Genomic DNA, 27,876 nt, shown 5'->3' on the forward strand with positions numbered 1-27,876 from the left:
TAAATAAAAAGGTGGTACATCACAGACTAGTCAGAGATCTGAAATGGACATCTGCCTGGAATAATTCAGCTGCATCACGTAGCTCAGAAAGCAGATGCTCCTGTATATAAAATGCACTAACCATGAATAGCTTTGTTTTGTACTGTTCCATTGTTGTTTTATAACTGAGTCCACTTCTATTCCTTCATTATTGCTTCAGTTAACACAGTGATGAGCTGTGTTTTTATATGCTCAAGTGAGCAGCAGTAATGTAAAATAAAAAGCGAGAAAATATTTACGATCTGTGCCAGAAAATGGCCCAGATTCTGAGCTAGCAGCGCAGCCTCATGATGAGGGAGTTGCCTACGACATAATTAGCAACTGAGTAAGTGTTTGGTAGGGATCTGTTACAACATTGCTGTTTAATGCTGCAAGTGGGTCATTACAGAGCAGTAACACTTGAACATGGTAACAGGTTGCTACAATGAAAGTTTATTTATTTGCTGTTTAATTAAACAGTGATCTAACTTATGTAAGTTTTTTTATTGTTGTTTAATTACACTAACATTATATTGTGATTTTGCTCATAGGTGTTTACCTTGGTAACATAAAAACAGCTACCCTTTACCTGTGTATGAAGTATGTCACACGTCCGGCTCATATTATGAAAACTGCTTCACCTGCTCTAGAGTTACGGACCACTGAAGCAGTTCTCACATAGTAATACTACTGGGCACAAAGAAAGTTAGCATTACTAACACATTACCTGCTCTAGAGTTAAGGACCACTGAAGCAGTTCTCACATAGTAATACTACTGGGCACAAAGAAAGTTAGCATTACTAACACATTACTAACAAGTGTATTTAATGTGATTCTGTCATGAGCAACTGAAACAAACAAAATATCCTCAAGTGATACAAGACTCAATAATCCAAAGCAATAAATAATTTTTCATTATAACTTTCTGCAAATTATGAACATTGTGAAATAAAGATAATAAATTCTTTTGAACAGACAAAACTTCCATAAATAAAATTCAACATTAATGAAAAAGCTTATCAATAACTAAAAAGAAATTTGGACTCCATGCAGACATACACAGTATACTAACCAGTGGGTGTATGTTCTCTCAACAACAGAACAAATAGCCCCATATATAATATATATGTACAACACATCTCACAGAGATGAAATTTTAGTGATTACCAAAGTTGGAAGTGGATGACCATAGTAACATACCAGGTATCACAGACTTAAGTAAGCCTAAGCTTCCAACAACAGAATTAATGTGAATACCTAAGATTAGCACATCATCACACAGGTTTGACAAAGGCACCACTCTTCAATATCTCCCATATTTTTGGCACTTGACTGCAGTAAGCACTGTTGATCATGGCCTACGTCCACCATACAACATAATGTAAAATAACAACATATTGTGCACAACCGTGTAAACAAGAAACAGTGAGCTTCTGTTTTTCAATGGAATGAATGTCTTTCTTGTAAAGCTCAGAAATGAGATTTTTTTGTACCAGTCATTAATCTTTTCTTCACATAGAACCACGGTTATCTTCAGCCTCGTGCATATTGCAGATTCAAGAATTATGTTTGAATGTGTTTCCAACACAATGTAATCATCATTGTTCTGGTGGTGGGAATGCTGCCAAACCACGGGTCTCCTCTACTTCTCGAAGTAATGATGTACTGGCATACTTCTCCAACAGTTCTTGCTTCTTGCGAGCCAACAGTGCAGCTTCAACTTCCTTCTGTGAAGGAACTGGTACATGTGCAATAAATCTGGGCACCAAGGGTTCTTCCTTGTGGAGTCCTTCAGCTTCTTCATCAGACTGCAAAAATTGTAAACATGATTCACATTAAATTAAAAGCCTAACAACATAGATTTCATACAAATATATGTGTCACATACATCTTAAAATATTTTACTTCCAATTTCATAACAGGCTCAGATTCAGCTACAAAGAGGACATTTAAATTAACTAAAGTTTTCTGTAGCACAAAATCGAAGTTTAAAAAATGACTGGCCCAGGGAAAGTTAAGCATCTGATTTCACACTGCAGTGGTTTTTTTTCCCCCCCCTTAGACTTACAATATCAATACAGTTATTAGCTTAACTTTCCAAGCACTTCTTATGCCTGACTTGGAAGTCTGATCTGCCAGTCCCTTTCTTCTACTCTATTTGTTTCAACAGACATTCTTCAGTATACTCAGTTGTGCTCCTTATGTAGCAGATAGTTTCCATAGTAAAAAATTCATTCTTCAGTGTGGTCTACTCTTAGCAGAAACTTCTGATACTCTGAATACTTTGTTTGTGAATTGTCCAGCAACTGTCACAATGATTAAAACATTATTCAACTTTATTTTATTTTACTATTTTAGATTGTAAATGAAACAAATTACTATTTAGACAAAACTGTCTGTGGAACACAACTATCTTGTGTTAACTTTGATCGCAATAACATTTGTTACCATGGCACCCTCACAAAAGCACCTGCTCTAGTGGCTGATGTGCCACCATATCTGGTCTCACTAATGCTACTGGAGGATACTAAGTAACTTTTCTATGGCATTTGTAATATGGTCGCTTCCATTTCAGTACCTAGTTAGTCATTAAAAATTTTTGCGTGATATTGCGCCAATTATGAGGCATACACTGTCATAGGGTAGCGATGTTTTCCCGTTTCTCCAACAATTATTGAGTCGTCTGCACAAACCTCTTCAAAGATATCAACCTCTATCGATACCTTGATCGCAGTCAGCATTCTCATGTCTACTTCTTTGATTTCTTAGCTGCCACTTTGGCCGCTATGTTACCATGATAACGGCGACCATTTCAGTTCACACTTCTATGATTTTTTTTTCATGGCAGTCATCTCGGCTTTATGTTGCCTAGACAACGGTGTCATTTTGAATTCTTACCAGAGAGCACTGCCTAGTAAATATATAATGATCTGTGTATATTTTAATGGTTGCATCTTTAATGTAATTTTACGTGCTATTATATCTTTATTTAATACCCGTATGTGCATATAATTACTACTCTCTAGTTTAGTTGTTTAACAACAAAACATTAATAACAACAATGTGTTTGCCCCTAGATGACACTGCTTCTTCTCTTGTTCCATAAGTTACTGTACTTTATTTTAACATAAACGACTACTTGCCGGATAGTTTATAATGTTTTAACTTCTTATGTACTCATATTTGGTCCACAAGAACTTACTTTGCAAATTTCATACAGCAGCTACATTTCAGTTCTTGTGAAGCATTTGCCATTGGCTGCTGCTGACACACTTCATAGTCGGCATGGGAATTGCACACTATTTAACCCTTGGCTCCACAGCCATTAGTGAACAGTGTACGATCATGGTATCATGTGGAGAACCGAGGAGCTGTCACTACTAGCCATAGAGGTAAACGATGTAGCATTTCTCCATTAATGTCAAATGTACAACGTTATTGCGATCTCGACAGTTGTTTTCATCAAATTACAATATAGATCCAATATGATGGGTTTACAGTTTTCACCTACTGCTGCATTAAAATGAGTGCTGGATGAGAACACAAGGAGATGTATTTTTGCCTTTATAAGCAATGTTTGCCTAGTAAGTCGTCAGGGCATGTCTCGTGGTGTGGCTTAAAACATATTCTATTTTTCACTTTCTCCTACTCTTCTCAAATATTCTACATCTAAATCTACATCTACATTGATACTCCGCAAGCCACCCAACGGTGTGTGGCGGAGGGCACTTTACGTGCCACTGTCATTACCTCCCTTTCCTGTTCCAGTCGCGTATGGTTCGCGGGAAAAACGACTGTCTGAAAGCCTCCATGCGTGCTCTAATCTCTCTAATTTTACATTCGTGATCTCCTCGGGAGGTATAAGTAGGGGGAAGCAATATATTCGATACCTCATCCAGAAACGCACCCTTTCGAAACCTGGCGAGCAAGCTACACCGCGATGCAGAGCGCCTCTCTTGCAGAGTCTGCCACTTGAGTTTATTAAACATCTCCGTAACGCTATCACGGTTACCAAATAACCCTGTGACGAAACGCGCCGCTCTTCTTTGGATATTTTCTGGGTCTCATGAACAAATAAGGCGAGTTGGGTCTCACACGATCGCTGTTTCCGGAATCCATGTTGATTCCTACATAGTAGATTCTGGGTTTCCAGAAATGACATGATACGCGAGCAAAAAACATGTTCTAAAATTCTACAAGAGATCGACGTAAGAGATATAGGTCTATAGTTTTGCGCATCTGCTCGACGACCCTTCTTGAAGACTGGGACTATTTGCACTCTTTTCCAATCGTTTGGAACCCTCCGTTCCTCTAGAGACTTGCGGTACACGGCTGTTAGAAGGGGGGCAAGTTCTTTCGCATTCCTTGCTGTATTTGGTCCACTGGGGAATGGATACGGTGGTGGATGGCTTGGTTATAGCTTTGAGGACATACTTAGATGGCATGGCTGGTGGAAGTGTTGCCTACTAAGTTTGTGTGTTTTCTGAAACTGTCTAATGCTGGCAAAATTAATTAATGTTGTAAATGTGCAAGAAGGAAAATGGATCACACAACTAGGAGGGTTGTAATTATTAAACATAAGCATCCAATTAATTAGAGGTAGGCACAGCGTATTACAAATTTTCAGTCATAATTCCTAAACACGAAAGAGAAACATGGTGCAAGTAGCTTATGGGGAAAAAAATAATTTGGAACCTTCAAGAATCAGGGAGGTGAAGCCCTGGCTCGGGGCATGAAACACTAAAATGGCTTGTTTGATAATGGCATAGACTGTGCAAGACTGAGATGTGAGTTTGAGTCTCAATTTGACACACAATCACAGTAATTCAGTGTATCAGATGATGTTCCTACTATCTCTAGAAAACTGATGGCGACCAACAAAAAGTTTCAAAAAGAAAACAGACAATTTTTGTTTGAATTTATATTATCAACTACAAATGTGGGGCTATTAATAGCCACTATGGTCTGCTTTTCATTATATAACCCATGCTGTTCTTGACAATTAACCAAGAATATTTGTAGGTCAAGCATATTTGCTCTGTATACCACAACACACTCACCCTACTACTTCTGTGTCTTCACAATTATTATGCTATGCAACTGTATCAATAGAGGGGATATTTTAGACATGTCCCAAATAAGAAAGAAAACTCAATCGAGAAAGGCAAACAAAGCCACAAAAGGAGGGTGTACGGAACTGTTACTTCTGCATGGTAACCATAGAAGGTGCAGTGGAAATACACATAGGTCGAATGAGAATTAACTGAAAATATCGGCCCAAAATTACATACTGGGGAATTCCCCCCCCCCCTCCTCCCTCTTTTTTAACTGGCTATTACGGCTCCCTACAGTACCATGGAAGTTATCCCCTGATGTCTTAACACATTCAATCATCCTGTTGTTTCTTCTTGTCAGTGTTTTCAACATGTTCCTACAGTCACCAATTCTGCAGGGAACCTCCTCATTCTTACCTTATCAGCCCACACAATTTTTAACATTCTTCTGTAGCATCATATCTCAAATGCTTCGATTCTATTCTGTTCCTATTTTCCCAAAGTCCATGATTCATTACCACACAATGCTGTGCTCCAAATGTGCATTCTCAAAAATTTCTTATTCACATTATCGTCTATGTTTGATATTAATAGAATCCTTTTGCCCAGGAATGTTCTGCTTCCATTATCCATCATGGGTTACTTTGCTTCCAAGGTAACAGAACTACTTAACCTCATACATTTTGTGATCACCAATTTCTGCTGGTTCTCATTATTTTTGTATTTCCTTGGTTTACTCTCAATCCATATTCTATATGCACTGGGCTGTTCATTCCAGTCAATAGATCTTCACTGTGGATAGTAATGTTGTCAGTGAATCACATCATTCAAATCATTTCATGCCAAATTTCAATTTCAATCTTGAACTTATCTTTTAGTTCTGTCATTGTTTCTTTGATGTATAGATTGAACAAGAGGGGTGAAAAACTACATTCCTGTCTTAAACCCTTTTTAATCTGAGCCCTTCTTCTTGGTGTTCCAATTTTATTGTTCCATCTTGGCTGTTGTACATATTATATACTGACCATCTCCCTATAGCTTATTCCTATTTTTCTCAGAATTTTAAATGTCTTGCACCATTCGACACTGTCAAACATTTTTGCTAGGTCAACAAGTCCTATGAACATGTCCTGATTTTTCTTATCTTGCTTCTGTCATCAAGTGCAATGTCAGAACTGCGTTGGGTTGGGGAGGTTGGGTTGTTTGGGGAATGAGACCAGACAGCGAGGTCATCGGTTTCATTGGATTAGGGAAGGAAGTTGGCCGTGCCCTTTCAGAGGAACCATCCCAGCATTTGCCTGGAGTGATTTAGGGAAATCACAGAAAACCTAAATCAGGATGGCCGGACGCGGGATTGAACCGTCGTCCTCCCGAATGCGAGTCCAGTGTCTAACCACTGCGCCACCTTGCTCGGTCAGAACTGCGTCCTTGGTGCCTTTATCAAACTGATTTTCATGTAACTGAACTCCAGTTTTCTTTCCAATTCTCATGTATATTATTCTTGTCAGCAACTTAGGTGTGTAAGGTGTGTTAAACTAATACTGCAATAGTTCTCACACTTATCTGCTCTTGCCACCGCGTGGATAATATTTTTCCAAAACTCAGATGGCATGTCGCTGAACTCATAGATTCTACTCACTAACTTAAGTCGTTTGGTTGCCACTTTCCCCAATGATTTCAGAAATTTCTGTGGAATATTATTTATCCCTTCTGCATTATTTCTTCTCAAATCTTCGAAAGCTCTTTTAAATTCAGACACTAGTCTGGATCCCCTGTCGTTTTCATATTAACTCGTTTCTTCTTCTATCATGTCACCAAACACTTCCTTCCCCTCACAGAGGCCTTCAATATGTACTCTTGCTACCTATCCATTCTCTATTCTGCATTTAAGACTGGAGATGCCAGAGCACTCTTAATGTTGCTGCCTTTGCTTTTAATTTTACCGAGGGTTGTTTTTACTTTTCTATGTGCTAAGTCAGTTCTTTTGATGATAATTTCTTTTTCAATTTCTTCACAATTTTTCTGTAGCTATTTCTCCTCTCTCTCTTTTAATTTCATTACAAATTGATTTATACTGCTGTATTCCATGAACATTTTTATACTTCCTTCTTTTGTCAATCAACTGATATCTTTCTTCTCAAACTATGGAAAATCCAGGACGGAATGTAACAATATGATGAAAAGGGAAGTTGCTACTCACCATATAGTGGAGATGCTGAGTCGCAGATAGGCACAACTAATAGAAGGTCGCAAATAAGCTTTCGGCCAGTAAGCCTTTGTCAAAAATAGACGGACGGACGGATGGACAGACGCGTGCGCGCGCGCGCGCGCACACACACACACACACACACACACACACACACACACACACACACTCTCTCTCTCTCTCTCTCTCTCTCTCTCTCTCTTCTTCTGTTACCCAAGGTTTCTTCACAGTTACCTTCCTTGTACTTGCGTGTCTGTCCAACATTTGTGATTGCTCTTTTTAGAGACGTCCACTCCTCTTCAACTGAGCTGCCTACTGTGGTATTCCTTGTTGCAGTATCCACATTCTTAAAGAATTCTGAGCACATCACTCCTCAGTACTTCAGCATCCCACTTTCTTCCACACTGACTTAATTGTAGTTATGAATACATTTGTTCATCATTATGCCATAGTTGCTCCCAATACCTTGCCCAACATCTGCTTCACTTTCAGTAGCCCTGGAAGGCTGAGTGTTTGCACTGGTAGCTCCTTTATTCTTGCATTACACACAAATCATTTCATGTACACGAAATGTCGTGAGGCGAGGGCCTTCTGGTGGGTAGACCTGATCGCCTGGTGCAAGTCTTTTGAGGTGACACCACTTCGGCGACTTGTACACCGATGGGGGTGAAATGATGATGAAGATGACACAAACACCCTGTCCCTGAGTCGAGAAAATGCCCAACCCAGCCGGGAATCGAACCCAGGCCCTCCAGCAAATCATTTAGTTGCAAAACGCTCTTGGATCTTAACCTCAGTTAGTTCTTGTATCCCGTTTGACTCCAGCCTCTTCCAGTGCTCTACTTGTGAAACCCACGTCCCACCTTCCTCCCTCCCTCCCTCCCACTGCAAGTTGACACTTGCTTTAGACTTCTTCCTGTGCCCCTCATTTATAATGCTGTCTGGGTTTGTACATCTCATTTTCCCGCAAGGAGCCTTTCAACCCCTCAGTAATTTTCCTATACCTAGTCACTTTTCTTCTGTACAAATTTAATATTGCACTTGCAACAGCTATTTCTGCTTACAAGTTCCTATCACTCCAGTTGAAACCATCCCAGTCAGCCACAACATCTTGACAGAATTTGTTCATTTTTAACAAGAAAAAAGAGGTAAGATAGCTGAGCTACAATAATTTATTTATTTATTTATTGTTCCGTGGGACCAAATTAAGGAGAAGTCTCCATGGCCATGGAACGAGTCAATACATGAAATTATAACACGATATTAGAAACAGATAAAATGAAATATAAAAAAACATATTCAGGTGACAAGTCGTAAGTTTAAATGAAGAAAATCAAGAATGTAACACTGGAATTTGCTTAATTTTTTAGCTCTTCCAGGAGCTCCTCGACACAATAGAAGGAGTGAGCCATGAGGAAACTCTTCAGTTTGGACTTAAAAGAGTTTGGGCTACTGCTAAGATTTTTGAGTTCTTGTGGTAGCTTATTGAAAATGGATGCAGCAGAATACTGCACTCCTTTCTACACAAGAGTCAAGGAAGTGCATTCTACATGCAGATTTGATTTCTGCCTAGTATTAACTGAGTGAAAGCTGCTAACTCTTGGGAATAGGCTAATATTGCTAACAACAAACGACATTAAAGAAAATATATACTGTGAGGGCAAAGTCAGAATTCCCAGATTTTCGAATAGGGGTCGACAAGACGTTCTTGAACCTACACTACATATAGCTCGAACAGCCCGTTTTTGAGCCAAAAATACCCTTTTTGAATCAAAAGAATTACCCCAAAAAATAATACCATACGACATAAGCGTATGAAAATATGCGAAGTAAACTACTTTTCGTGTTGAAGTGTCACTTATTTCAGATACTGTTCTAATGGTAAATAAAGCAGCATTTAGCTTCTGAACAAGATCCTGGACATGGGCTTTCCACAACAGCTTACTTTCTATCCGAATGCCTAGGAACTTGAACTGTTCCGTCTCGCTTATAATATGCCTATTCTGTCTGATCAAAATATCGGTTCTTGTTGAATTGTGAGTTAGAAACTGTAAAAACTGAGTCTTACTGTGATTTAGCATCAAATTATTTTCCACAAGCCACGAACTTATTTCATGAACTACATTATTTGTTACTGTTTCAATATTACACACAAGATCCTTCACTATCAAGCTGGTGTCATCAGCAAACAGAAATATTTTTGTATCACCTGTAATACTAGAAGGCATATCATTTATATAAATAAGAAACAGCAGTGGCCCCAGCACCGGCCCTTGGGGAATGCCCCACTCAACAGTGCCCCATTGGGACTGAACACCACTACCACTCTCAATATTGCGGAGAATTACCCTCTGCTTTCTGTTCTTAAAGTAAGAGGCGAACCAAATGTAAGCTACTCCCCTTACTCCATAATGGTCCAACTTCTGCAGTAATATTTTGTGGTCAACACAGTCAAAAGCCTTCGTCAAATCAAAGAAAACACCTGGCATTCACAACCTTTTATTTAATCCGTCCAAAACCTCACAGAGAAAAGAGAATATAGCATTTTCAGTTTTTAAGCCATTTCTAAAACCAAACTGAACATTTGACAGCAAATTATGTGAATTTAAATGCTCCAGTAACCTTGTATATACAACCTTCTCGATAACTTTAGCGAACACCGATGGCATAGAAATAGGTCTAAAATTGTCAACATTATCAATGTCTCCCTTTTTATAAAGTGGCCTCACTACCGAGTACTTTAATCGGTCAGGAAACCGACCACTGCTAAAGGAAAAGTTACAGATATGGCTGCGAACTGGGCTAACATACATAGAACAATACTTCAGTATTCTGCTACATACCCCGTCATATCCATGAGAGTTCTTGGTCTTTAGTGATTTAATTATTAACTCAATCTCCCTCTTGTCAGTATCATGGAGGAGCATTTCAGGTAACAGTCTTGGAACACTTTTTTCTAAGAGTGCTATATGATTCCCTGTTGGGACTAGGTTTCTATTTAGTTCATCTGCTATATTCAGAAAGTGATTATTAAATACTGTACATATATGCGACTTATCAGTAACACGGACATTCCCATTACGCGCTGATTCTATATCCTCGACCTGTCTCTGCAGACCAGCAACTTCCTTTACGACTGACCATATGGTTTTAATTTTATCCCGAGACTTAGCTATTCTATCTGCATACCACATACTTTTTGCCTTCCTAATAACATTTTTAAGCACCTTACAATACTGTTTGTAACGGGCTGCTGCATTTAGATTTTGACTGTTTCTAACGTTTTGATATAATTGCCACTTTGTTCTACAAGATATTCTTATCCCTCTAGTCAGCCACCCAGGCTGCCTGTTTGTGCTAGTACCCTGTTTTAAACGTTCTAACGGAAAGCAACTTTCAAAGAGCATGACAAAAGTCTTGAGAAAAGCATTATATTTATCGTCTACTGTATCAGCGCTATAAACATCTTGCCACTCTTGTTCCTTTGTAAGGTTTACAAAGGTCTCTACAGCAACTGGATCAGCTTTCCTGAACAGCTGATGACTATATTTAACACGTGTTGCAGCACAAAAATCTTTTAAAGTTAAAATTTGTGCACCATGATCTGAAAGGCCATTCACCTTTTTGCTAACAGAATGTCCTTCTAGTAATGAGAAATGAACAAAAATGTTGTCTATGGTTGTTCTACTGTTCCCTTGCACTCTCGTTGGAAAGAATACGGTTTGCATAAGATTGTATGAATTAAAGAGGTCTACCAGCATCCTCTTCCTTGCACAATCACTTGTTGTTGTTGTCGTCTTCAGTCCTGAGACTGGTTTGATGCAGCTCTCCATGCTACTCTATCCTGTGCAAGCTTCTTCATCTCCCAGTACCTACAGCAACCTAGATCCTTCTGAATTTGCTTAGTGTATTCATCTCTTGGTCTCCCTCTACGATTTTTACCCTCCACGCTGCCCTCCAATGCTAAATTTGTGATCCCTTGATGCCTCAAAACGCGTCCTACCGACCGATCCCTTCTTCTAGTCAAGTTTTGCCACAAACTTCTCTTCTCCCCAATCCTATTCAATACCTCCTCATTAGTTACGTGATCTACCCACCTTATCTTCAGCATTCTTCTGTAGCACCACATTTCGAAAGCTTATATTCTCTTCTTGTCCAAACTAGTTATCGTCCATGTTTCACTTCCATACATGGCTACACTCCATACAAATACTTTCAGAAACGACTTCCTGACACTTAAATCTATACTCGATGTTAACAAATTTCTCTTCTTCAGAAACGATTTCCTTGCCATTGCCAGTCTACATTTTATATCCTCTCTACTTCGACCATCATCAGTTATTTTGCTCCCCAAATAGCAAAACTCCTTTACTACTTTAAGTGTCTCATTTCCTAATCTGATTCCCTCAGCATCACCCGACTTAATTCGACTACATTCCATTATCCTCATTTTGCTTTTGTTAATGTTCATCTTATATTCTCATTTCAAGACATTGTCCATTCCGTTCAACTGCTCTTCCAAGTCCTTTGCTGTCTCTGACAGAATTACAATGTCATCGGCGAACCTCAAAGTTTTTACTTCTTCTCCATGAATTTTAATACCTACTCCGAATTTTTCTTTTGTTTCCTTTACTGCTTGCTCAATATACAGATTGAATAACATCGGGGAGAGGCTACAACCCTGTCTTACTCCCTTCCCAACCACTGCTTCCCTTTCATGTCCCTCGACTCTTATAACTGCCATCTGGTTTCTGTACAAATTGTAAATAGCCTTTCGCTCCCTGTATTTTACCCTTGCCACCTTCAGAATTTGAAAGAGAGTATTCCAGTTAACATTGTCAAAAGCTTTCTCTAAGTCTACAAATGCTAGAAACGTAGGTTTGCCTTTCCTTAATCTTTCTTCTAAGATAAGTCGTAAGGTTAGTATTGCCTCACGTGTTCCAACATTTCTACGGAATCCAAACTGATCTTCCCCGAGGTCTGCTTCTACCAGTTTTTCCAGTTGTCTGTAAAGAATTCGCGTTAGTATTTTGCAGCTGTGACTTATTAAACTGATAGTTTGGTAATTTTCACATCTGTCAACACCTGCTTTCTTTGGGATTGGAATTATTATATTCTTCTTGAAGTCTGAGGGGATTTCGCCTGTCTCATACATCTTGCTCACCAGATGGTAGAGTTTTGTCATGACTGGCTCTCCCAAGGCCATCAGTAGTTCTAATGGAATGTTGTCTACTCCCGGGGCCTTGTTTCGACTCAGGTCTTTCAGTGCTCTGTCAAACTCTTCAAGCAGTATCTTATCTCCCATTTCGTCTTCATCTACATCCTCTTCCATTTCCATTATATTGTCCTTAAGTACATCGCCCTTGTATAAACCCTCTATATACTCCTTCCACCTTTCTGCCTTCCCTTCTTTGCTTAGAACTGGGTTGCCATCTGAACTCTTGATATTCATACAAGTGGTTCTCTTCTATCCAAAGGTCTCTTTAATTTTCCTGTAGGCAGTATCTATCTTACCCCTAGAGAGACAAGCCTCTACATCCTTACATTTGTCCTCTAGCCATCCCTGCTTAGCCATTCTGCACTTCCTGTCGATCTCATTTTTGAGACGTTTGTATTCCTTTTTGCCTCCTTCATTTACTGCATTTTTATATTTTCTCCTTTCATCAATTAAATTCAATATTTCTTCTTTTACCCAAGGATTTCTACTAGCCCTCGTCTTTTTACCTATTTGATCGTCTGCTGCCTTCACTACTTCATCCCTCAGAGCTACCCATTCTTCTTCTACTGTATTTCTTTCCCCCATTCCTTTCAATTGTTCCCTTATGCTCTCCTTGAAACTCTCTACAACCTCAGGTTCTTTCAGTTTATCCAGGTCCCATCTCCTTAAATTCCCACCTTTTTGCAGCTTCTTCAGTTTCAATCTGCAGTTCATAACCAATAGATTGTGGTCAGAATGCACATCTGCCCCTGGAAATGTCCTACAATTTAAAACCTGGTTCCTAAATCTCTGTCTTACCATTATATAATCTATCTGATACCTTTTAGTATCTCCAGGATTCTTCCATGTATACAACCTTCTTTTATGATTCTTGAACCAAGTGTTAGCTATGATTAAGTTATGCTCTGTGCAAAATTCTACCAGACGGCTTCCTCTTTCATTTCTTACCCCCAATCCATATTCACCTACTATGTTTCCTTCTCTCCCTTTTCCTACTGACGAATTCCAGTCACCCATGACTATTAAATTTTCATCTCCCTTCACTACCTGAATAATTTCTTTTATCTCGTCGTACATTTCATCTATTTCTTCATCATCTGCAGAGCTAGTTGGCATATAAACTTGTACTACTGTAGTAGGCATGGGCTTTGTGTCTATCTTGGCCACAATAATGCGTTCACTATGCTGTTTGTAGTAGCTAACCTGCACTCCTACTTTTTTATTCATTATTAAACATACTCCTGCATTACCCCTATTTGATTTTGTATTTATAACCCTGTAATCACCTGACCAAAAGTCTTGTTCCTCCTGCCACCGAACTTCACAAATTCCCACTATATCTAACTTTAACCTATCCATTTCCCTTTTTAAATTTTCTAACCTATCTGCCCGATTAATCACTTATACAATTAATATTGAAGTCACCACATATAACTAACTTTTTGTATTTCCTATAAAGTGAAACAAGAACCTCCTCTAGCTTTAACAAAAATGTTGTGAAATCGGAGTCTGGGGATCTATAAATAACAACAGTTAGAAGTTTAGCTCCGTTAAATTTAACCACACCTGCACAACATTCAAACACCTTTTCAGTGCGGTACTTTGAAACATCAATTGACTCAAATGGGATGCCATTTTTCAGATACATGGCTACTCCCCCACACCGCAAAGAGCTCCTCGAAAAGCTGCCAGCCAACCTGTATCCTGGTAAAGGAAGCCTCTGAATTATCTCCTTATTTAAGAAGTGTTCAGATATACCAATAATTTCAGAGTCAACATCTATAAGCAGTTCACTAACTTTATCTTTAATAACTTGTATATTTTGATGAAATATACTAATTCCCTCATTACTCGGATACCTAAGCTTTGTCAAAAGTGATTCCCTTGTTAGAGAGACTTTCCTTAAGCAGGAATACCTATCAGCTGACTTCAATCTAAAAAAGGTGCATCTCTAACACCCACTACTGCAGGAATTTTCCCATGAGTGATCCCACCAACCCCACCTATGCTGTCACCCATAAGCTTTGCCAACCTCCCCTTCCCACACCTGTTGAGGTGCAGGCCATGTCTAGTGAAACCTGTCCTGCTGATAGACTCCACCGACACCACTGAAATGTGACCCATGCTTTCTGTCATCAGTGCACCCCCAAGTCTCATGTTATTACGCCTGACGGCTGTATTAAGATGAAGCAGATCGTGACGCTGAAACAGTTCCACGAAATGCAGCAAGATGCATAATCAGCATCTTGTTTACGTACCAGCTGCACAATTCTTCTTTGTATAATCTACATCTACATCTACATCTATACTCCGCGAGCCACCTTACGGTGTGTGGCGGAGGGTACTTATTGTACCACTATCTGATCCCCCCTTCCCTGTTCCATTCACGAATTGTGCGTGGGAAGAACGACTGCTTGTAAGTCTCCGTATTTGCTCTAATTTCTCGGATCTTTTCGTTGTGATCATTACGCGAGATATATGTGGGCGGTAGTAATATGTTGCCCATCTCTTCCCGGAATGTGCTCTCTCGTAATTTCGATAATGGACCTCTCCGTATTGCGTAACGCCTTTCTTGAAGTGTCCACCACTGGAGCTTGTTCAGCATCTCCGTAACGCTCTCGCGCTGACTAAATGTCCCCATGGCGAATCGCGCTGCTTTTCGCTGGATCATGTCTATCTCTTCTATTAATCCAACCTGGTAAGGGTCCCATACTGATGAGCAATACTCAAGAATCGGACGAACAAGCGTTTTGTAAGCTACTTCTTTCGTCGATGAGTCACATTTTCTTAGAATTCTTCCTATGAATCTCAACCTGGCGCCTGCTTTTCCCACTATTTGTTTTATGTGATCATTCCACTTCAGATCGCTCCGGATAGTAACTCCTAAGTATTTTACGGTCGTTACCGCTTCCAATGATTTACCACCTATGGCATAATCATACTGGAATGGATTTCTGCCCCTATGTATGCGCATTATATTACATTTATCTACGTTTAGGGAAAGCTGCCAGCTGTCGCACCATGCATTAATCCTCTGCAGGTCCTCCTGGAGTACGTACGAGTCTTCTGATGTTGCTACTTTCTTGTAGACAACCGTGTCATCTGCAAATAGCCTCACGGAGCTACCGATGTTGTCAACTAAGTCATTTATGTATATTGTAAACAAAAAAAGGTCCTATCACGCTTCCCTGCGGTACTCCCGAAATTACCTCTACATCTGCAGATTTTGAACCGTTAAGAATGACATGTTGTGTTCTTTCTTCTAGGAAATCCTGAATCCAATCACAAACCTGGTCCGATATTCCGTAAGCTCGTATTTTTTTCACTAAACGTAAGTGCGGAACCGTATCAAATGCCTTCCTGAAGTCCAGGAATACGGCATCAATCTGCTCGCCAGTGTCTACGGCACTGTGAATTTCTTGGGCAAATAGGGCGAGCTGAGTTTCACATGATCTCTGTTTGCGGAATCCATGTTGGATATGATGAAGGAGATTTGTATTATCTAAGAACGTCATAATACGAGAACACAAAACATGTTCCATTATTCTACAACAGATTGACGTAAGCGAAATAGGCCTATAATTATTCGCATCTGATTTATGACCCTTCTTGAAAATGGGAACGACCTGCGCTTTCTTCCAGTCGCTAGGTACTTTACGTTCTTCCAGCGATCTACGATAAATTGCTGATAGAAAGGGGGCAAGTTCTTTAGCATAATCACTGTAGAATCTTAAGGGTATCTCGTCTGGTCCGGATGCTTTTCCGCTACTAAGTATATAACTATAATCAGTTATAATCTTTATTTGTATTGCTATTTAAAGAAGAACTGAACTATCAAGAAACTGTAAATTCTTACCTCCACATCTGGATGAACAGCATATATGTCCTCTTCTTCTTCTTGTCCTTTTGCATCATCTCCTTGGTCCTCAAGAGAGTGCTCTTTTCTAAATTTCCATTCTGCTACTGCCCTCAGAATAGCTGTAAAATAAAAATTTGCACAGTGACAGTAAATATAATGTGTAATTAAATATGCGCAGAAGTAATCATTGTGAAGAAACAGCAGTAAAGGTGTGTGTGTGTGTGTGTGTGTGTGTGTGTGTGTGTGTGTCCTAGTGCTGCTTTGTAAGTACTTTTTTTGTTCCATATATGTAGCTGAATTTTCATTTGTGATAATTTTCTCTTCATATAATAGATAAGCTACACAGTGAGACTGTACATACATTCAGAATTTAGTTTTTCACACAATGGGTACGTGAACATAAATTAGAAGTTATATACGTATGACTAGGTTACCTTACCAAGTACGCCGTTTCATTGCTGCATGCAACCCCTTGATGTGTGTCTCCTCACCCCCTCCCAAAAAAAGAGGCAACACAGACCACAAGTAGTTTGAGTAGAAAAAGATGGGACACAAAAATTCGCCATGATGTTTTCAAATTAATCATCCATGTATTCTTTTAAAATAATTTAGGAAAACCATAGAAAAACTAAAGCAGATGGCTGGGTCTGGGTGGTGATTAGAACCCCACTCCTCTGGAAAGAGAGTCCAATGTCTTAACTGCTGTGTGTCACTTCCCTTGGTGCCACCAAGGAAAGCTGTAGCATTCATTTATTATCATGATCAGAATTAAGATTGTAGTGTCTGTTTAAGCATGTCATCAACTAAGAAGCTAGATGGAATAGAATTGCCTGTACAAATTAATTTTTAAATAGACTACTAGGCATAAACTTCCAATCTACAACCATGTGTTGCAGTACCCTACTAACAGCACCTTCTTTAATTACGACTGAGATTATTTGATCATCCTATTTCATATCTCTATAAATTGTTTCACCACATTACTTTGTTTTTAGTGTTTTACGCTGTCAATCCTCTTTCTTTCTTGATGTTTGTCTCCATATTCATGCATCTTTTTCCAGACAGAATTTCATTATAGATAACTGATTCATGTGAAAAAAGGTATGGGGTTGCTATTAACATTGTCTACCAGATGGTTAATATACAACATGAACAGTAATCATTAACATATAACATGAAGAATAAGGGTTCCAACACACTACTTTGGAACATGTCTGAAGCTACTTCTACACCTGTCGGTAATTCTTCATCAAGGATAACATGCTGTATCTAACCCAGAACCATTCAGGAGTAAGCTACGGAGCAAGTCCTCTGTCTTCAGAGGAATGGCCATTGTTAGATTAGGCATCGCCTTAGACATGAGTGTATATACTTATAGCGCAGTGTTTGAAGTGGGGAATAGGTCTTTTTAACACTTGAAAACTATTACAATGGCTGCATTAGGTCAGACACACCTATATCAATTTACAACAGATTAGTGCAGGATACCTATAGGTTTATGGCATGTGATGGTGTCTCGAGGTGCTTAGTGTGCTTAAAAGTTCGGAACAAAATGAAAAAAATTCGAGTTATAACAACACTACAATACCTTCCTCGCAGAAGGGGGCAGAGAGAGAGAGAGAGAGAGAGAGAGAGAGAGAGAGAGAGAGAGGGGGAGAGAGAGAGAGAGAGAGAGAGAGAGAGAGAGAGAGCACTGTTAAGTGATGTGACTGAAGATCCTGTGGGAGCAGAGAAATAAATGTTTAAATAATTTTCTTAATGAAAATACATTATGTTTCGAGGACAAACACTTAACAAATGCGTCTGCCATTCTAGCAAATTACCATACTGCTTTTCAGATTGCAAAAGCATTGTGCAGTAACACTGAATGAGAGTTTATAAAGATATATTTAGGTATTTACAGCAGAGCATATAGCTCCTAAGAGACTTGAAAAGTTGCAGTTTCATGAGAGATGCCATAAATCATTACCTACTGCACATGAGATTGTTGCAATTGTGTGCTAAGAGTGTGAACATAGGGTGTGATGAGTGTAGTGACTGGTACAACAATTTTCATTTGCAGTCATTCTCTCAAACATCATCGATTCAAAACCTTTTTGGGAAGACATGGGATGCAGTTATGGTGATGTTCCATAGCGCAGTAAAATATACTCTTTGCAAAGAGTGTTTGCCTTTACAAATGTCTGCTTGTGTCTGCGTATGTGCGGATGGATATGTGTGTGTGTGCGCGCGCGAGTGTATACCTGTCCTTTTTTCCCCCTAAGGTAAGTCTTTCCGCTCCTGGGATTGGAATGACTCCTTACCCTCTCCCTTAAAACCCACATCCTTTCGTCTTTCCCTCTCCTTCCCTCTTTCCTGATGAAGCAACCGTGGGTTGCGAAAGCTTGAATTTTGTGTGTGTGTTTGTGTTTATTTGTGTGTCTATCAACATACCAATGCTTTTGTATGGTAAGTTACATCATCTTTGTTTTTAGATATATTTTTCCCACGTGGAATGTTTCTTTCTATATATATATATAAAAAAAGAAAGATGATGAAACTTACCAAACAAAAGCGCTGCCCAAACTCTTTGCCTTTACAAATGTCTGCTTGTGTCTGTGTATGTGTGGATGGATATGTGTGTGTGTGTGCGAGTGTATACCTGTCCTTTTTTCCCCCTAAGGTAGTCTTTCTGCTCCCGGGATTGGAATGACTCCTTACCCTCTCCCTTAAAACCCATATCCTTTTGTCTTTCCTTCTCCTTCCCTCTTTCCTGACGAGGCAACCATTGGTTGCGAAAGCTAGAATTTTGTGTGTATGTTTGTGTTTGTTAGTGTGTCTATCGACCTGCCAGCGCTTTTGTTTGGTAAGTTTCATCATCTTTCTTTTTAGATATATTTTTCCCACGTGGAATGTTTCCCTCTATTATATATATATATATATATATATATATATATATATATATATATATATATATATATATATATATATAAAAAAATAGAGGGAAACATTCCATGCGGGAAAAATATATTCAAAAACAAAGATGATGTGACCCACCATACGAAAGCGCTGGCAGGTCGATAGAAACACAAACAGACACACACACACACACACACACACACACACACACACACACACACAAAATTCAAGCCCTCGCAACAAACCGCTGCCCCACCAGGAAAGAGGGAAGGAGAGGGAAAGACGAAAGGATGTGGGTTTTAAGGGAGAGGGTAAGGAGTCATTCCAATCCCGGGAGCTGAAAGACTTACCTTAGGGGGAAAAAAGGACGGGTATACACTTGCACACACACACATATCCATCCGCACATACACAGACACAAGCAGACATTTGTCTGCTTGTGCATTATATTGCTGTTTTACTACTTCCGAGAACTGCTGCCATTGATCTTCCTGCTTCCACAAAGTGCTATGTGACTTGAAAACATATTACAGGTATGATCAGTTCCCACACATTTGCTGTTCCGGTGTGCTTCTGGATCGCAAAAGTTTATCATAAAATGGGAGATGGTTGACTACTGAGAAAATTTTGTTGCTGCTTGAAAAATCTGGTTCCGAAATTGATGATGTTGGTTTTGAGACTGATGACAGTATTTCTGAAACAGATGACAATCTGCTTTTCTTCTCCATCTTATAAGCAAGAGCAACACAAAGAAGTTGAAAAATTGTACAACTCCGGAGGGACAGCAGCAATCACTGTGGCACAACTGGAGTGCATTAATGACAGAAATGAGAATAGCGTGGAATGGTGCGTAGAAACAGACAAATGAATATGAAAGATGCACCAATACTTTAATTAGTTCAAATGAAAAACTGTGGAAGGTGATGAGTTGGACTGGCAGTTTTCAGTAAATTGTGAACCAATGGTGCAACAGCATGGAAAGTGTGGTGTCACCGCCAGACACCACACTTGCTAGGTGGTAGCTTAAATCGGCCGCGGTCCATTTAGTACATGTCGGACCCGCGTGTCGCCACTGTGTGATCGCAGACCGAGCGCCACCACAAGGCGGGTCTCAAGATACGGACGAGCACTCGCCCAGTTGTACGGACGACTTTGCTAGCGACTACATGGACGAAGCATAGCTCATTAGCCGAGCAGATAGTTAGCATGCATTGCTCATTAGCCGAGCAGACAGTTAGAATAGCCTTCAGCTAAGTCCATGGCTACGACCTAGCAAGGCGCCATTAGCCTTACATAGTTTGATAGTTATCGTGTGAAATGTCTCAAGAAGAACGATGTGTACAACAATGATTAAAAGTTAAGTATAAAGCAGCTACGTACTTTTCTTGCTACCATTCAATAGTTATCCTGTTCCAGACTTCACGCCAGTCGGCGTGTGTATACGCGTGCCTTTCTTTCGGCTACCCGTCACTGTGGACTGGCTGCCTTATCAGTCCACAACAGAAAGAATACAAATTAGATGAATGGTGAGACAGACTCTTAGAACTCCACCGTGATGGCTATATTGTGCATTCTATAGAAGGTATTTTTATTTCAACATGGAATTTTATTTATTTAGCACTGTTAATTCAAACAGTATATTTCACAGTCACTGCTGACACAAAATTTAAAACACAGTTACCATCTGATAAAGTCATTAATATGAATAATTATACCTCAAGTTCTTCAGTGACAGGAAAGGAAAGAAGGGAGGTTAGGATTTAACATCACTCTTATGTCAAAATTAGTGTAGATGGGCACTAGGCTACACTAGCCAAGGAGGGAAGGGAAGGGAGTATTGCCCATGACCTTGTTCAAAAAATGTTCCGGCACTTGCCTGTAAGTGATTTAGTGACACAGTAAAACTTTATATGGGTGGTCAACTAGGGATTTGTTCATCTTCTAGAGCAGGTAAATTTCAATAGTCATTCAGCACATATGTGGAATACCTGATTATATTGTTATATCAATGAATTGTTGCTGAATGACATCAAGATGGCAGAAACTCTTTCTCTCACACTACTAGCTCGAAAACAAAAGCTTTATTTTTACAAGAAATCTCACCCTTGCGTTCTTCTTCTTGTTCCAGTGGCACAAGTATTCCATCATCATCATCACGGTAACCGTAGTAATCAGCATCAATATCTTTCATTAATTCTGCTCTTGTCTTTCGAGGAGGAGGTGGAGGTTCCTGTTCAAATAATTCTCGAACACCTAAGGGCACACAAACATTATAATACAGACTGTGTGAATGCTGAAGGTCAGCACATAAAATTGAGTCAAAAAGAAATTTAATGCAGTGACAGACCTCCTGTCCCCATTAAAAATTGTATACTTTGTAATATACTCAAAAAGTTTTTAGACTAACAACAAAATAAAGAATAGGGCTTAAAGCTCTGTTGATGAAAAGGTCATTGTAAATGGATCAGAAGTTTAGAATGAGGAAAGATTAGGAGGAAATTAACCATGTACTTTTCAAAGTACCCTGAACAGTGAAAGGTACTGCAAAGCAAAGAAAAAGAAAAGAAATTCTCGAAAGGAACATAATATAAATTGAGGACAAAATGACAGTTTTAAATGATAAAAAGAATATGCAGAACTAAATAAAATAACACTTAGATAACTTTTTACCATAGAAAATCACCAAAACAGTTGTACGCTTTGAGAAGTTATTTTATTTAGACAACTAGTTCCGCCATCTCTGTAATGCCATCTTCAATAATGCATTACTGAGATGCTGAAAGTGCTTGTCTAAATAAAATAACTTCTAAATCATATGGCTGTTTCGGCAATTTTCCTTTGTAAATATCTGACCAGCCACAATGGACCAACAGAGACTTAAATAATTTAGTTAATTATCTGGATGTTCTGTGGATCATAATTTTGACATCTCACTAGATATCAAATGAGACAGTTTTACAACCAAATCAGGAATTGGAAAAAGGAGTTCACTAAAAGTTTTTCTGAAATCGAGTTGCTGGTAGTATGGCACTCTGCAACACAAGATGTATCGTTCTGTAGAAAAACGAGGCAGATCCAGTAGTTATACAAGAGGTATTTGTCCTGCGTAGTTTGAAAAAGGTTACATGTCCTTTACAGAATATGGAACTGCCACCGTCATAAAATAATACACTTGTACCAGAATATCAGCTGTCTTTCGATAGGGTTTCTACCAGTGTAACAAGGAACAGAACAGAAATATCAGCTTCAACATTGCCTCATTTTCATCCATTGGTAAAACTCAGTAAACCAGGAACAGTCGTAACAAGAGAATTCATTGATGGACTGTGTAAACATGTGTCTGCACTACATTTGCCAGCAGTCCAAAATACTCTACTATCTATGCCACCAAGGTATCCACAAGGATGTGTACCGATTAATGCAAAGAAGCTTGAAGATGTCAGGTAAGTAATGAAATATATTCCCCATTAAGTGTCTGATTTTTATGTTGCTGTTTTGGAATGAACAAGAACCTCGGAGTACACTGGGTAAAATATTGCAGTGTATATTGTAACTATGGTATTTAAATATACTGTATCATATAAACTTACATTCTGAAAGTGCCCAAGTGTTGTTTAGTACACAAATAGTGTAATACATTATTATTTGTCTTATTCATTGGAAAAAGGTGCTAGGTCCACCAAACAACTTGAAGAAAATATGTCACTTTTACTAGAACACATTTATTTTACTTATTATGCTCTATAAAATATTATGTTTAAATGGTACCCCAGCTTTTTAAAATATAAATGGTATAATAAATCCTTACTGTGTCTTATTCAATGGAAGAAAGGGATGGGGTAAGTCCACCAAACAAACTGCAAGAAACATGACATTCTTTACATATGTTTTTGGATGGGGTCCACCTTTAACAAAACACAATTTTGTTTTTTAGCCCAAACATGTTTCACTGCAGTTGCAGCATCAGTGTTTTTATTTTATTTTATGGCTCTTTACCCAATGGTGTGGTTTTCCTGATGTACTATGTTTTTACAGTGTCCGTTTTCTTTTACAGTTTGTCATGTTTTCTTTTTTCCTCAGAGGAGTTGTTAAGGAGATATAATTTTAATTTCCGTTTGAAGTTAGTTTTATTATCCATTTTTTAGAACTCGGCATGTGGTAAAGATTTTCATGGCTGAATGTCTCATTCCATCTCTCATTCCTTTCTGCACCACAGAAAGGCTGAGTGGTGGGTAGAGTAAATAATTTCTCCTTCTAGTGTTATACTTATGATAGAGCATATATGATAAAAGAAACAACTGCAAACAATAAGGAGATGAAAATAAAAACAAAACTGAAATTTATGGTGGGTAGACAAAACAATATTTTGTCAGTTAAGATGGATATTTTGATGAACTGTACAATCATTTTAACATTTTTATAAATGTTTGGACAAGTAAATGAGATGAGTCTCAGAAGCAATAATATTCCATACGTAATATCAGATAACAGCTTAAACATAAAAGCTACAAACATTCAGCTTCATCTCTGTACTGTATAAAAATAAACTAAAATGATGAATAACAATGACACTGGAAAAACAGACACTGAAACAAGCTGACTTTAGAAGTGGATACAGCACACTGGACCATTTGCGAGCTGTGCAAAAAATTACAGAACATGTCACTAAGTATGAGATACCACTTTGCCAAAGATTCACAGACTTCGAGAAAGATTTTGGATCATTTTCATCAAAATATATACTACCAGCCCTTGAGAAATAAAGCCTACTAGTTTTCTGATGTAATATGTACATCAGTGCTGCAGCCTCCATTAATTTCAAACTTAGAATTAAAAGAGAATTGTAGAAAGAAGATTACAGTGGCAAGCCATGGATATCCTATTCAAGTAAGCATTTTATTCAAGTAAAAAACAAAAAAAGATAGCTACTATTTTCTAGGACAAAATACACACGCTTTTGTTTGATTTCATGGAACACGAGTCAACAATTATTGTCAAACATTGACTGTCGAAAACCACCCAGGATAGTCCACCCCATCACAATGCATGTCCTCACACTATTACCTGTACCAAGGATAACAGTCACCATTTCTGCTGGGAAATTCTGACTGGCAATCCTACTCTCCAGACCATATATCCAGCAACTATTATCTCTTCTTGCATTTGAAACAATGGCTTGGTGAACAATGGTTTGAAGATGATGATCACTGTTGTCAACTACTCGCATTCCTAAGTGCAGAACTTCTATGCAGAGTGGTTGAACGAGCTAGATGAACATTAGTAATTACTAAAAAAGAGAGGGAAAACAGATAAGAGAACAGATGAGAGTGATACACATATTTATTATATGGAATCCAAAATTTTTGGGACTGGTGCTGCCACCTGGAAAGTAGGAGTAGTTGATCTTTGCACTGCTAGGTGGCAAGAGTTGCATATCTGATGAGTCAGTGTGCTGAGTCGCATTCAGCTGGGAGGGCATGCTGCATGTTCACAGTGATTTCTGTAATACTCTGTGTTTCGTGTGTGGCGATTTTACGATGGATCCGTGAACAGAACAGCGTGTGTGTATCAAATTCTGTGCGATTCTCACCAAAAGTGCTACGGAGAAACTTGCAAAGATTCAACGAGTGTTTGGGGGACAGAGCATGAGTCATACACATGTGTTTGAGTGGTGTGCTCAGTTCAGGGCCAGCCGTACAGACATCAAAGATGATACTCACACTGGAAGGCCCGTTAGCCGCCCAACGCCAGACATTTTTGCCAAACTTCAATAACTGGTTCATGCGGATCGATGTCTCATCATTCAAGACCTTGCGGATAAGGTGGATATTGGTTATGGGACATGTCAACAAATGCTGACTGATGAATTGGGCATGCATCGTGTCGCCACAAAATTTGTGCCAAGGATCTTGACTGGCGATCAGAAGGCACAGCGTGTTGGAGTGTGCACGGACCTTCATCTGACCACATCTCATGGTCATACCTTCTTGTTACGGGTTATAACCGACGATGTGAGCTAGATTTACGGTTATGACCCAGAGACAAAGCAACAATCGTCCTATGATCATCGTTTTCTTTGATACCAAGGGAATTGTGCACAAAGAATTCGTCCCACCCAACCAAACAGTGAATTCCATGTACTACTATGACCTTTTGCGATGGCTCCGTGAAAATGTGCGGCAACGACGGCCCGAATTTGGCGTCAAGGGAACTGGCTGCTGCATCATGACAATATGCCGTCTCAAGTCCTTGCTCACCAGGACCTGGCAAAAAACAACATGGCGGTTGTACCCCACCCACCGTACTCGCCAGATCTGTCACCTTGCGATTTCACACTATTCCCAAAACTGAAACTCAAGTTGAAAGGCCATCGGTTTGACAATCTAGAGAGGATTCAAGAAGCATTGCTGGTGGCGATAAACACCCTCAAAGAACAGGCCTTCCAGAAAATGTTTGACCAGTGGCAGAAGAGCCGGGACCAGTGTGTACGTGCAGATGGGAAATACTTCGAGGGTGATGGTGGCCATTAGTCCAAAGGTAAGGTTTTCAACAGATGGCAGCAGCAGTCCAGAAAATTTCGGATAGCACCTCGTGTGACTAATAAAAATGGAATGGAGGTATATGGGACATGTAGCTACCTGATGAATGGATAGCAGATGGCTGAATGATGTTCTTTATTCCCCTTCAAGAGATAAGAAAATACCAAGATAGCGATCTAATGTAAGATGGGTTGACGACATTACAAAATACGATGGGACAGTGTGGCTCATAGCTTCAGTCAGTAATATTTGGGAAAGTCTTGAGGAGACCACTGTCCAAGGGTGGATATCAAATGGATGATTTATTCCTATTGAAATAGTAGTTTAGAAGTATTTCCATGGTGAAACAACATATACTGAAACAACAAAGGCCAAGGGAAACATAATAGTCAAATACCATGTTGTTGCTGTTGTGGACTTCGGTCCGGAGACTGGCTTGATGCAGCTCTCCATGCTACTCTATCCTGTGCAAGCTTCTTCATCTCCCAGTACCTACTGCAACATCAATCCTTCTGAATCTGCTTAGTGTATCCATTTCTTGGTCTCCCTCTACAATTTTTACCCTCCACACTGCCCTCCAATGCTAAATTGGTGATCCCTAGATGCCTCAGAACATGTCCTACCAACCGATCCCTTCTTCTAGGTATATACCACAGCACTACAAAATATAGCTAGCTATAAAAAAATTGGAAGCAGTGACAGTCCTATTAATAACAGTTAATTTCACAGGATATTTTGCAACAGGAATATAATGGGGTAAAGTATGCAGTTATAGCAGTACTGGCACAGATCTCAATACAACTTCACAGAGATGCGATTCCTGCATCACAGGGACAGTTCGCTATTTAGAAAAAAATAAGGTTGAAGCTGTGAAACTTATCTACACCTATATACATAGTCCTCACGATGCTGTGTTGTGCACGGCGGAGTGTACCTTGTACACTACTTGTCATTTCCTTTCCTGTTCTACTCACTAATAGAGTAAGGTAGAAACAACCATCTACATGTCTCAGTACACGTTCTAATTTCTGTTTTCTTACTGCCATGGTCCTTACATAAAATGTACATTGGCAGTAATAGAATCATTCTGCAATCAACTTCAAATTTTCAATGAGTTTCATGAAAAAGAACATCTTCCCTCCAGTGATTACCGTTTAAGCTCGTAAAGCATCTGTGTAATACTCATGTGTTGATTGAACCTACTGGTAACAAAGAGTTCCGAAATTCCCTGAGATTTCCATGTAAAATGTAATTCCTTGAGAATTTCAAGTTTTCCAGATGAATAGCCACCCTGTTTGGGGGTCTCCTTTTATCCAACCTGGTGGGGATACCAACTTTCAAGCAGTACTCAAGAATGAGTCGCACTGGTGTTCTGTATGCACTCACTCTCACAGATGAGCCACACTTCACTAAAATTCTCCCAATAAACTGAAGTCAACCATGTGCTTTCCCTGCTACCACCCTCATCAGCTTGTTCAATTTCATATTGCTTTGCAACGTTACGCCTAGATATTAACTGATGTGACTGTCAGGAAGCACACTACTGATGCTGTATTTGAACATTATTGGATTGTTTTTCCTACCCATTTGTTTTAACTTACATTTTTCCACATTTAGAGGAGCTGCCATTCATCATACAACTTGAAATTTTGACCACCTCATCTTTTACCCTCCTACAGTCACTCAATGAGGACACCTTCCCACACACCACATCATCATCCGTAAACAGCCGCAACCCTGTCTGTGGTGCTACCCCACCTTCCTGGGGCACTCCTTACAATATCCTTGTCTCTGGTGAACACTTACCATCGAGGACAATGTATTGGCTTCAATTAATTAAGATGTCTTTGAGCCACTGACATAACTGGGAGCCTACTCGTATGACTGTACCTTGGTTAACAATCTGCAATGGGACACCACGTCAAATGCTCCTGTCAATCCAGTACAAATCATGAGAAGCAAAAATATTTAATGTAGTTTTAACAGAAGTGATAAATATTCCTACAGCAGTTGTGTTGTACAACAGGGTCCAACTGAATGAGGAATTGCAGTTATTAAGACACTGACCTCATATTCAGGAAGA

At 39.3% G+C, this 27,876-nt stretch overlaps 1 protein-coding gene across 1 annotated transcript in view; it reads right to left on the reverse strand.

Annotated features, from left to right (window-relative positions):
- Positions 1-459: 459 nt before the first annotated feature.
- LOC124711631 (pre-mRNA-splicing factor ISY1 homolog) overlaps positions 460-27,876 on the reverse strand; it is a 74,908-nt gene continuing 47,491 nt past the window's right edge. The window contains exons 5-7 of the mRNA XM_047241808.1: positions 21,358-21,507; positions 16,354-16,475; positions 460-1,827 (exon numbers count right to left, since the gene is read on the reverse strand). Of these exons, the coding sequence (XP_047097764.1) occupies positions 1,618-1,827; positions 16,354-16,475; positions 21,358-21,507 (482 nt within the window). The 3' untranslated portion in view covers positions 460-1,617. The remainder of the gene's footprint in view (positions 1,828-16,353; positions 16,476-21,357; positions 21,508-27,876) is intronic.

Source organism: Schistocerca piceifrons, chromosome 8 (genome assembly GCF_021461385.2).
Source record: "Schistocerca piceifrons isolate TAMUIC-IGC-003096 chromosome 8, iqSchPice1.1, whole genome shotgun sequence".
NCBI classification, from domain to species: Eukaryota; Metazoa; Arthropoda; class Insecta; order Orthoptera; family Acrididae; genus Schistocerca; species Schistocerca piceifrons.